The sequence below is a fragment of the Agrilus planipennis genome, unplaced genomic scaffold, assembly GCF_000699045.2.
Source record: "Agrilus planipennis isolate EAB-ADULT unplaced genomic scaffold, Apla_2.0 scaffold54, whole genome shotgun sequence".
In the NCBI taxonomy this organism is placed as follows: Eukaryota; Metazoa; Arthropoda; class Insecta; order Coleoptera; family Buprestidae; genus Agrilus; species Agrilus planipennis.
In genome coordinates, this window is record NW_020439000.1 from 1,069,604 (window position 1) to 1,082,934 (window position 13,331).

Here is a 13,331-nt window from a genome sequence, read left to right on the forward strand (position 1 = left end):
CGTTGCAATGTCGTATTTCCCGTAGTTTTATTAATATAAATAAAATAAACAGAAAAATTGAAAATTGGCAGATAGAAATCGGAAGGAGTACTGTGGGTGTATGATAATTTGATTAATTGACGCACTAATTGCATAAGTAAACTTTCAGTATCAGTAAATATCATGATTACTTATGGAGTCTGAAAAACATCTCATTTAAAGGACGTTCTTGTCGATCGATAAACAACTGCATGAGGGATGTTCTGTCAAATCCTTGTTTATGAAATTCATAAATATTCATTTGCGTATATCTGTATAAATATATTGATTTACCCGTCCAAACAAAATGGGATGACTTTTCAGCTTTCTAGTTCACCGTTAATACTTTACACTTTGCATTAAAATCGTGGTTTTACAAAACCTACATAAATTTTCCTATCAATATTCCATAAGAGGAATGAATGTTAGATCTAATTCAATTTATTGTCCAAATTACATCAATTACAGTTGTGAATAATAACAATAAAATAAGAAAAGCATTTATTTATCCACAAAATATTTCTGAAATAAGTAGCATTCTTTGGAGCATAGTGAGTAAAGTAGTGTGGTTGAGGGACAAAAAAAATCAGACGAAGTTGTAAAATCCGAAGCCGGCCCTGGGCGTGAATTGTTAATGTAGAGAGAAACTGCGATAACAACTAAGCAACTACATCGATGAATGATGTAAAAAGTGACGGTTGTGGAAAAAAAAATTTAATAGGTATATTAATTTCCTCTGGATAGGTAATAGCAATTTTTTAAATTTCAAAACCACCATTGAGGTATTGACAATGCGCGTTACTTTTTTTTATGGGCAGTTTGCCAATAGTGCCACACTCCCAACAGAAAAACTTAATTACAACACCAGCAAACACACATATACGAACGTACTACAAAAACTATTTCTGAGTCGCGCATAACCGTCTGGCATTTGGTGTATTTCATTTGCAGCGATCATACAGGGTCGTGCGAATCATTAGCGTTCTGCACTGGCATTTGATGTACGCACTGTTTCATGTAACCCCAAATAAAGAAGTCAAACGGATTTAGATGTTAAAAAGATGTCTTTCTAGAAACTCACGCATTGGCCAATACTATATACTATTCTGCACTATCCCATGACACTGTCTACACGCATGGGTGCATACATACAAAATACAAGCCTAGAAAGAACTACCCTAGGCTGGCTGTAAACACACCTAATCTAACAAATAACAAACAATCCATCAGTACAAAAATATAAAGGAAGTACAACACAGATGCTGTTATGCAGCGTTGCAATGTCGTATTTCCCTGCGTGATCCTGCCAGGGCCGGACTGACCCTTGCATTAACTTATTAATACGTTTTTCTCGAAAACGGTAGACTTTCAGACTACAAAACATTTAACTACTTAATTTACTTGTTTTATAGTGCCCTTGTTACTTATTTTAGAAACACTTTGTATGTCTTTAGCATTGGCTACTGAACAACAGAATAGCAATTAATAAGGAGAACGTTTCTTAATATATTTAATTAAATAAATGCGTAGACGACCCTGATTAATCGTATTCCACAGTGGTGATTCAATAACCGAGAAATTCGTTTACCTCCAGCAAGTAATTAATTGTACGCGCATACATAAGGAATGTAGTAGTGGATAATAAACAGGCTGAAAGCCAAAGGATAATTACTTTTCCTTGCCTCTTCCCGTTCACAAATGTGTTTGCTATAATCCCCTTCCCCGGTGAATTCAACTATGTGTTCATTCTGGCGTTGAAAATCACATATTAAGTTTAATTTCAGTAAATCTCAGTTACATAAAATAATACAATCACAAGTGCAGAGAGAATTTCTTTAAACAAAACTGATCGTATGAATTAACAATTAATATTAGTGATAATACATTATCGATTAATTATTATCGTTTTGGGTAAAAGATGTCTCCACGCAAAATCATTAGAGTGTTAACTTTTGATGAAAAAGTTGAAAAACGTAAATTACTAATGAACATCGCTTTTCCACGACCTGATTTTGTTTGAATGCTAACATGAGTCTTCTCTTTTTTTTCAGAAAATGAAAATGGTTCGATGTTAGCCTCAATAAATGAAAAAGCCATTCCAATAAAAGAATTTCCCAAGTTTGTGGATCAACGGCGGAAATTTCCGGTCCTTTTCAAGCTAGAATTTCAGGTACAGATAGCGGTGGACTTTATCGCATACATATTCATAAAACCATGTTTCTCAAAATGTTTCTTGAAAGAAATCAGGAATCAGAAAATAACCCTGGACCACTGTTTTTTCTTCTAAATCAGATCGCTAACAAGAAACAAAAGAAAATGCTTCACAACGGCAGATAAACCAATTTGGCCTTTTTTTATTTGATTGCGTGTCTCTTAATTTGTTAGGAAAGAATAATCGAAAACAACCAAAAATTTTCCAAGGTTTTCATTGCGGAAAAGAAATTCGTCGGTGTTCTTTTTTGTTTCAATATCAAAAGTAGAAAAGTTGTTTCTTTAGATCATCTAACATTAATTACTACAAATGATTTATTAGTTCATCAGAAATTCCATTGATTTACAAACTAAAGTAATTCTTCAATTGATGCTAACATTTACTAATTAGAAGGAAATGTCTGTAGTTTTATTAATATAAATAAAATAAACAGAAAAATTGAAAATTGGCAGATAGAAATCGGAAGGAGTACTGTGGGTGTATGATAATTTGATTAATTGACGCACTAATTGCATAAGTAAACTTTCAGTATCAGTAAATATCATGATTACTTATGGAGTCTGAAAAACATCTCATTTAAAGGACGTTCTTGTCGATCGATAAACAACTGCATGAGGGATGTTCTGTCAAATCCTTGTTTATGAAATTCATAAATATTCATTTGCGTATATCTGTATAAATATATTGATTTACCCGTCCAAACAAAATGGGATGACTTTTCAGCTTTCTAGTTCACCGTTAATACTTTACACTTTGCATTAAAATCGTGGTTTTACAAAACCTACATAAATTTTCCTATCAATATTCCATAAGAGGAATGAATGTTAGATCTAATTCAATTTATTGTCCAAATTACATCAATTACAGTTGTGAATAATAACAATAAAATAAGAAAAGCATTTATTTATCCACAAAANCATCACAAAAATTCTCTTTCCTTGTTCCAACAACTTTTTGAATCATATTGAACTAGACTGGAAATCAATCAGCTGCATTTCAGATTCTTCAATTTATTTTATCAAATGTCACATCAGGGTACATAATAAACTTTCGTATTAGTATTTCCGATAATTCTCTGAAGTGAGAAAATCTTGCTGAAAATTCCTTGATTAAAGAATCAATCACAGAAACATTAGTGACGTGCCCGAAATATTGTGTCGCGTGCTACCAATGGCACGCGTGCCATTGGTTCGCCATCCCTGGTCTAGACCATTGCTTAGCATTCGGGAGGACGCTGGTTCGATTCCGGAACCGTCTGCCTTGGTCCAAGTTTTTCTATGGTTTCCTTGAATCACTTAGACAAATGCTGAGGCAGTAATATTCCACAGATAATCTTTCATTCTCTTCTGTCTTCATTTCGTCCGCCTCATCTTTCTCACCTGAACCACTACCCACCCATTCCCACGATTCCTGAAAGCAGGCTGAAGAGGGCCTTCCGCCCTACCTTCCGGCATAGTCCGGAGGGACTGCCCGCCCACCAAGATTACCAGCTGGTGGGAATGAAACACTCAAAAGAAAGAGAAAATCCTTTTCGACCGAGCGGCATGGCCTTGAGGTTTAGACCATTGCTTAGCATTCGGGAGGATGCCGGTTCGATTCCGGGTCCGTCTGCCTTGGTCCAAGTTTTTCTATGGTTTCCTTGGATCACTTAGACAAATGCTGAGGCAGTAATATTCCACAGATAATTTTTCACTCTCTTCTGTCTTCATTTCGTCCGTCTCATCTTTCTCACCCGAACCACCGCCCACCCATTCCCACGATTCCTGAAAGCAGGCTGAAGAGGGCCTTCCGCCCTACCTTCCGGCATAGTCCGGAGGGACTGCCCGCCCACCAGCATTACTAGCTGGTGGGAATGAAACACCCAAAAGATTTTTTTTTTTAGTTCTTTCCTATCTACTCTCCGGTTTTGCACCACAGTGTAAGTCTTATTAGGCACCGCCTTTTCATCGGGGTAAAAGTTTTCAATTTTAAGTACGTAACGAACATTATTACCCTGAAGATGCTACAGTCGAATACAGAAAGCAATGAAATTCGTATGTGTCAAAGTTCAATAAAAAGATTAAAACTTCTGGAAAATTATTTTATACCTTTGTCGGTTTTCTCTTTTAAGTGAAAGTGTATTTAGGATGAAACGAGAAATTGTTTATCTAATGTCTTAAACGTCGGAGACAAGATGTAATAGGAAATCGGAGGGAAGAAAATTGCCGAAGACCTTGGAGTAATTTTAAAAGGAAGGCGAAAAACACCTTTGACGGGGCAACCTGCCCAAATGCGCTCCTGAAAATCGATATTTCCTTTGTAATGGAAATTACGAAGCGCTCTCGAACAAGTGATTATACATAATTGACAGCAATTATTTTCTTCGAATAAAGAACACTCCATTGGGTAATCCAAGCTGTTAGCGATTTCGAAAAGTCTTACTCAGCAATTTACGATCTTGCTCAATAAAAAAACAACAAAACCTGTCAAATGGGGCAAACCCTTCTAATGTTAAACCAGTTTCTACTTCTTCACATCTTGATGTATTGCACCGACAAAAATCAAAGTCAAAGGAAACAATATTTTTTTGCATTAGCAATACAGAAACCAATATTCTGCCACAAGGCCACAAAGGATCTAGTAAAGTCTTGAACTAACAAGCAATGCAGTACGTACTTATTATAGGGTTGTTCGGAAAGTCATTTCGTTTTTTTTTGTGGAAATGAAAGACAGTTTCCGTATAATAAACAAATACTTTATTAAATTATATATTGACCGTTCTGGTCCAACACCTTTTGCCATCTTTCTGGTAGTAGCATAATTCCACGCTCATAAAATTTTTGGTCTTTGCTGGCAAAAAACTGATCGAGGAGGTTTTTGACCTCCTCATTTGAGGTGAAGGTTTTACCGTCTAAAAAATTTTGGAGTGACCGGAACAAATAATAATCCGATGGTGCCAGGTCTGGAGAATATGGTGGGTGTAGCATTGTATCCCATTCAAGCTGTAAAAGCTTTTGGCGAGTGACCAAACTTGTGTGAGGTCTCGCGTTGTCTTGGTGAAACACTACACCTTTCCTGTTGATTAGTTCTGACCTTTTCTGTTGAAGTGCATCATTCAGTTTGTCCAGCTGATGACAGTAGACTTCCGAATTAATCGTTGTGTTATCCGGTAAAAGCTAAAAAAAAACGATTCCTTTAAAATCCCACCAAACAGACAGCATCACCTTTTTTTGGTGAATATCGGCTTTGGAAATGGTTTGAGCCGGTTCATCTTTTTTGCTCCATGACCTCTTGCGTTTGACGTTGTTGTATACAACCCATTTTTCGTCCCCAGTGATGATGCGCTTCAAAAACGGATCATTTTCGTGACGTTTGAGAAGCGAATCGCAGACGTCAATGCGGCGACACAGATTTCTCTCTGTGAGAACATGGGGAACCCATACATCGAGCTTCGAGGATAATCCCAGGCCTTTCAAGTGGTCATAAACTGTTGAATTTGATAAATTTAACCTCAATCCGATCTCACGTGTTGTTATTCGCCGGTTCACATCAACTAATGCCTTTATCGCGTCTTTATCAGCTTCAACCGGCCTTCCCGAACGTGGTGCATCTTCGACATCAAAATTGCCGGATCGAAATTTAGCGAACCAGTTCTGGCACTGGCGTACTGTCAACACACCTTCTCCATACACATCAGTCAATTTCTTTCTGGCTTGAACAGCATTTTTACCCTTTCTGTAGTAAAACAGTAAGATATGTCGAAAATGCTGCTTATCGCTCTCCATATTTAAAAGGGCACCAACCAAAAACTACTGCGTAGAATTAATTGGAATTTTTCACACACAAGCCTTGCTATATGAGCTCTCAAAGCATATAAAAATTATACGGCTTAAATGTGAAGTTGGGTGCAAAAGAATACAATTAAATCATCTGTCGGGAATAAACGAAATGACTTTCCGAACAACCCGATAGATTGCTAATAAGTGAGCAGGTTTTAATAGCCAGACAGTTGCTTTTTGATTCTAAGCTATATTGATTCCTTGAAAAAGCCTTGCACCATATGACTAAATGTTGGTTTACTAATTGCTGTAACAAAATGTATTTTTTTACCCCCTGACTAACAATTTTCACTGTATTAAACGGCAGTTGACAAATTACGTAAATTAGAGAGAATTATGTGAAAAGATAGCATCAACTGGATCGATATACCTAGTTGCCTTGAACTATTCAAGAAACAAAAAAAAAGAAAGTCCTTATCATTAGATTGAAAATCGTGAGGCATTATGAGTGCTTCAATATCATTACAAGGAATTTTAATTAAATAATTAAACATGACCGATCTTTAGACGTTTCACTTTGATTTCCGTCACGCAATTTCAAATCGGTTTCAATTCAGGACAGAATTTCAAATGAATTTCAAATTTACGACTTCGCAATGGTTCTTGAAACGTACTATCGCCTTTAATGGCATAATTATTACCCGATGGTCGCCAGTAATTAACAGAATATACAATAATTGACGTGAACAACACGAACAGTAATCGAATTACTGAAACATCGGAATTGAATAGGACGAAGTGACTTTGGAGGATTCTAATAATTATCCACACTATGTATGATAAGACACGTCACCAGCAACTGTGGTGTCATATGACTATTACAAGGGTTAAACATTTGAAATTGATGACCTACCCTCTGTCTAATGGACTTGTATATGTACAATGTACACAGATATTATTACGTAAATGTTCAGGAAGTTTAATCCCACGTGGATATCAAACCCTAATGGATAAACCATTGGGAATAGCATGAGACTTTAAATTTGACAAGAATGTTTCTTAATTTGAAATCATCTTTTCGATTTATTATTTACCCATTACAAACTACTTCAAATTAATGAGGGAAAAATTGTTGCTGTTGTCAAACCCCCGCCGGGAATCGAACCCCGGACCTTTGGCTTTACGCACCAATGTTCTACCACTAAACGTCGGGGGTGTGACAACAATTTTTGTCTCATTAATTTGAAGTAATTTGTAGTGGGTAAATAAAAATCGAAAAAATGATTTTAAATTAATATTGCATATTAATCCACTATTAAGTCATAGGATTTCATATATTTAGGAATGTTTCTTTTGGGTTTAATAAAATAGATTTGTTACTTTTAAACGACTTAGCTCGGAAAAAACATTTGATTTATAGTTGTTCTACTTATTTCGGATAAACTCGTTTTAGCTAGACCATACTGGTTTATCCGAAGAGGAATGGGTCTAGTATAAACTAATTATTCCTAGATTTATCACCGGTGATATCCGAATTCATGGTAAAATACTTTTGCCTAAGCCAAACCGAATTTTAAATTTCAAATCAGGGCAACCGTGGACTAGACCAAACTGGCTTATCTTCCAACTCTAGGCAAAACCATAAGTTTTTTATAAAATCATTACAATTGTAAGTAGCTAAATATTAACTGAAAAGAGAATGGTGTATAAAAGAAATATAAATCCCTTTTGTAGTAATATTTCTACAAAATAATTCTTTGTTAAAAAATAAGGTCAAACCGGTGTAAATATTCAAGCAAATAAATCTTCACGAAGCAAAATTCCCGGAGAAAGGGCTGAAAGGCTTTTAAGATTATTGAGTTGTTGTTGTTGTTGACATGCGGCGGCTTATTTGTTTTTCAAGGTTTTTAAATAAAATTCTTCGTAATTTATCCAGCGAATAAAGGACTGTTGTGGTTCATGCTGATGATGTATACATATACAGAGTGTTTCTGAAAGAGGTAGTAAGTTTCGGAGCGAGTTAAGTAGATGCAAAAGGGAATCGCATGCTGAGTAAAGTAGCATGGTTAAGGGACAAATATATTTGTAAGAAAACGACGAAAGTTGCAACTCGAAGTCCGGTCCTGGGCGTGAATTGACAACGTATAGAGCAGGGATGAGCAACACGCGGCCCGCTTGCAGCCCGTTATATATGTTTATGCGGCCCGCCAGGCATTTCTAAAATTGAATTTATTTTATCAACTTTCAAATGGAAGTGATTGACATGCAGAAAAAACCGATTTAAAAAATGTATTTTTCTCAGCAAACATCAAAATTTTTTATAAATCGTATGTGAACCCTGAGAAATTTCCGCTTTTGACGAAAAATACGTGTAGGTAGCTCATCAATTCCGGTTGATATTGATAAACTTGTATCGAAAAAACAGTGCCGAATTTCTCATTAAAAATTTCAAGACAATTCGTTTTATTGTTCTTTTCTTGTTTGTATTTATTTTGCATTAAAATTTGTATATTTAATCTTTACTTTTTTTTTTAATTTTATATTTTTTTATTCTAATGTTTATTATAAATAAAGTTTTGTNGTTACTTTTTGTGCGGCCCGCCAAAAAAATTTAAAATTTATTGATTAAAAAGGTTACTCACCCCTGGTATAGAGAAACTTGCGATAACAATTAAGCAACTTACATCGATGAAAAATGTAAATAGTGACGGTTGTGGAACGACTAATTAAATATCAACTGTTAATTAAATTAAATACATAACTATATTTGATAGTCGCTGATAGTATGCAGTACTATTACGTATTATTCCTTCTTGTGCCTTCAATACTGATTTAAATTGAAAATAAGTCGTAAGAAGATCGAGAAAAATATCTTATTATTCCCTTCGGTTTCAGGTTGCCATAAAAGTGGAGCAGCATTCTTGCAGGCATGCGTCCAAAAAGGCAAATCTAAAGAAGAATCAAAACCAAAGATGCATTCCTTGTAAGTATTGATTTTACGTCAGTAAAATCGCTTTTCAGATGCACTACTTTTGCATTAAATTTATTGGATGAAAGAACTTTTCGCATTTCCCGACTCAAACTAATCCCAAATCCCATTCGCAAGTTGGGGTGTACTTTTCAAGTTAGATAGCACTTAGTTTACTCCAGTTACGTAAAATTCTATTCGCGTTACAATTTAGAAAATCATGAAAATTAACAATGAATGTGCGGTTTTGAAAACAAAAGATACCTAGTATATATTGTTGCAAATAATATATAAAATTGTATTGATTATTGGGCAAACTTTATACTGATTGTGACCTGGGGCTCGTAGTTACAGAATCTAATTTAAGATGAAATTGTGTATAGCACAAATGGTTAATTTATTAAGTTATATTTAGATATTTAATTCATTTATCCTTCTTTAAAAATAACCGAAAATTAAACTGTATTTGTGTATTTTAACTTAAAAGAAATATTTCATAAACAGATTGATTTTACTCTTTTCTTTGGCTTTTGGCTTATTTTAGCCGGACATCAAAGGACTCTGTTTTGAAAATAAAGATTTATTGCTTCACTTAAATAACTAAAAACTTCAAGGGCAGACTCTACGCATGAGCTTTCAATATTAAAATTTAAAAAAAGTAAAAATTCACAGTAGCAAAAGAAGTCCGATCAAAAGCCATATCAATTCACTAATTAATAATCAAATTACTGTATTTCTTAATGGTCCAACCATCTTAAAGTTTCCTGTCTCCTTCTGCATCAACATTATGAAAAACATATTCATCTTTTCCCAGTTTCTATTCCCAAAACCAAAATTCTGCTTTGATTCAACTTTACCCTCTACAAATTTCGAACTGAAATTCCTTGTGCTTTCTTCTTTCAGATGACTACAACCGGGTAGTTTTAGAGAAAGTTGGTGACGAAAATGATTCCGATTACATAAACGCTTCGTACGTTGACGTAAGTATAACTACATATGTGTAAAATTTACGTACTAACTGAAATAGATGCACACATGCAACAACTATCGTTAACGTGTATTATAGAATGCTGTGCGCATTTTTGGCAACACTTCAAGAATTTGATTTTGCTTAACTATATAACTAAACAAACAGCACACCGGTCATCGCAATATGGGGATGCTTCACGTAATTAACTTTCGTTTTTGTTTCATTTTAAAACAATTTCTGTTCATACTTAATCTTAGTCGTTTTATGAAAGAAAAGGTAAATTAATATAATTTTATATGTTTATCTTTGTAAAGGATAATTAATATAATAAAAAACGATATTCCTGGATTAGGATTTTACGAAGTTGTTGCTAATAAAATCCTTGAATCAGGTGAAAATTAGTTTAAATTGAGAAAAGCACAGCGATATCTTTGAAATCACTTTCAAAAGCGATTAGGCATTTGAAATTTGGGGACTGTAGGAGTGCACTAAGGAGTGTTTTCTTTTTTTAATTCTATCCCCAAGGGGATAACAAGCTGTGATAAAATTTGTTTGGAGAAACGTTAATTAGTTTTTGAAAGTACGCACGGAGGAAGAAGGAGAGAGGTCGAAGGGTCGAAATGACCTTGTAGAATACTAAGCAATCGTAGGTAGGTGGGGCCAACACGTGGACGTCCAAGGAGTGTAGATGAAAATCGCAAATGTTAATAGATGAAAAAGTCTTGTATATATAATCGATGCAACTATCTCATCTTGTAATACAATACTTTGAAACCAGCTGACTACTAAAACGTCTAAATAAAAGATAGGATTTCTTAGGCATTCCTCCAATAATATCCAGGATACTGCTGTTTTTTCGATCAGAATTTTTATGTAATCGAAATGAAACTAAACAATTGCAATAATGCGGATGGATTTAAATGTCTATATTCGCTACTCACTTTGGGTGGTACTCAAAAGTTTTTCACGAGTACACGAATGCATCAGCGACAACAAATGACGTAGAAGTTGTTTTCTTAACATCACAGTTGTCAAAAATTACTTTCCAACAACGGAATTCGCTTCCCAAAACTTATTAATGACAATTTCGGTTGGAGTCGAAAAATGACAAAAAAGTAGCGACTTAAAACCGACGGGATAGCTCGAGAAATAATTGAGTTTACCAAGCCAAACGAACGCAGCGAAAATAAAAATGAAGAAAACATTCATTAAAAAAGCGAACGTAGTTGTAAATTTCATTATTTCACTTAATTCCCAAAAGAAAAGAACAAAAAACGTTAGACTGGAAAAGTTTATTCCATAATAAAAAGTGTTCTTGAAGTGTTTATTAACTCTAAATAATATTGGGATATTTTTCTGGCTAAGATTTTTATCAACTAATCGCGATTCGTTAATGTTTTCCCATAGATGATGTTTATATACTTTGATTAATGCTGGATTGTCTACTGTTATGATTATCTATTTTTTAGTAAAAAAAAAGGATTCAGTGTCACGCGCAACGGCATATTTTATTATCTTATAATAAATATTTAGTTTACTGGAACTTTAACGTCACATTCTAATTTTAAAACGTACCTATATTCGTGTACATTTAGGGATTGCGTGAAACTGTCAAGGATGCCCATTAAAAAGAAAACGTAGCCCGATTTTCATCTGCGATTAAAGTTTAAAAATAGTGTTTACCATATACTTTCTAAATTTACTAAACAGATATTATGCTTTTCACTGTCAATATACGGATTGATGTCAAGGAACAAGGCTGACTAAATTTATACATAGATTTAAGCGAATTTATAGTCAAAAACGACGTAATTCCGGGTTTGTTTTATTTGGGAGTTTTTTAAAAAAGAAAAATACTTATACAAGTTCAATACAATTGGCCAATTGGGACATTACATCACGTTAGAAGAAATATTACTTCTGCTATCATATTGAGACGCTAGAATCAGTTTTATTGGTGTATGGCTAGATGTAGAAGCCACAAATTGTGATCAACAAATATTCACTTACTATTAGAAAGAGTTCTATTTAAAGAATTCAATAAATATATTACACATTTATTGATCCGATATTCATTCTTCATCGCTGTCGTTATCGATAAAGTGTATCAAATATAAATCAAAATTTGATAAATGTTGTGATGAATCCCCAAAAAAAATGAACAAATGTGTCTTTGGAGTTTTCAACACCAAAAAGTTATATTCATTTTTGGTTCTTGGCGTGTTCAATATTAAAATAATAAAATCTGATNAAAAGCTGTTGTTTAACACCCTTCCTGCATTTTGGCCAGGGGTATGTTGTAAAAACTATGAAAAAACCTGACATTTCTCTGTCCAATCCGCACTATTTCGAATCGTATCGATATCTATCCCTGATCAAAAAACTGCTGAAGTAAACTAAAACTGTCTTTACCCCTCTGTCTATAGTTTGAGTAGAGGCCGGATGATATAACCTCTTATGAGTTATGATTAATAAATTACAGTTAGTGGTTGTTCTTTTTCCTTATTGTAGTAGTGTGAATGGCACATATAGTTCTGGTTTCCCTTGTAAAAGGGGGAACGCCAAGTAGGGCTGTTTTCTTCTAAGGCCAGAAGTGTTTATTCTTGCTGGAATTGTTTCGAGTTCTTCGGTAGCTTGAAAAATATTATCTAGATATACATTGAAATTGTTTTCAATTGTTGACCTGATGTTAGCAAAAGCAAGGTAACTAATTTTTCAGAGAGGCATTGAAGTGATAAGAAGTGTAGGGGAGGAGTAAATCGCCCAGAGAAACAAGACAGGCTATGGATCTTAAGTTGCTGCAAATGTAGGTGTAGTTGGGTTTTATACTATATACTCCTACAGAAACGTTTCAAAATAGTTTCCTCCTTAGGCCTAATGGAAAATAAGAGGGATAAGGCCGACCTGTACGAATTAAGTGATGAGTATGAAAGGTTTTTGTTAACATTATCCTGCAGAAAAATTAACGAAGTGTGTAAGGTATACTGATATGGATTATGTTTTGTTTCTATACAAAATTTCCACCATTTCTTATAACAAATGGTATACTGCTTTAAGGTTTTTCTGAGATGGATGACTTCTTCACTTTTTGTTTCATCGCGATGCTGATAACTTCCTCGTTACCAGCGAAAGCGTCCTGGTGATGGGATGTCTCTCTCTCAAAGGAGTATGAGTAGATTATCATCGGAAGTGAAAATAATGGATTCGGCTATAAGTAATTCCTTAAAGAGCAGGTACCCTGATTGTGTTGACCAATTTGTTACTATTAATACACCTGTTGCTCTAAGCGGATCTGTTGTATGCCTTTATCAATGATAAGGAAGGGTGGGAAGGCATAGAAAAACCTATTTTGGCAATTTAACGTAAATGCGTCAATAAAAGCAGAATTGGGGTTTGGCCCCGCCT

General features: G+C 34.6%; 1 protein-coding gene across 1 annotated transcript in view; it reads left to right on the forward strand.

Annotated features, from left to right (window-relative positions):
* Positions 1-10,093, forward strand: part of LOC108739770 (receptor-type tyrosine-protein phosphatase alpha-like) — an 11,796-nt gene extending 1,703 nt beyond the window's left edge. The window contains exons 2-4 of the mRNA XM_018473821.2: positions 2,070-2,188; positions 8,884-8,971; positions 9,860-10,093. Coding sequence (XP_018329323.1) covers positions 2,070-2,188; positions 8,884-8,971; positions 9,860-9,960 — 308 coding nt within the window. The 3' untranslated portion in view covers positions 9,961-10,093. The remainder of the gene's footprint in view (positions 1-2,069; positions 2,189-8,883; positions 8,972-9,859) is intronic.
* The last annotated feature ends 3,238 nt before the right edge of the window (positions 10,094-13,331 follow it).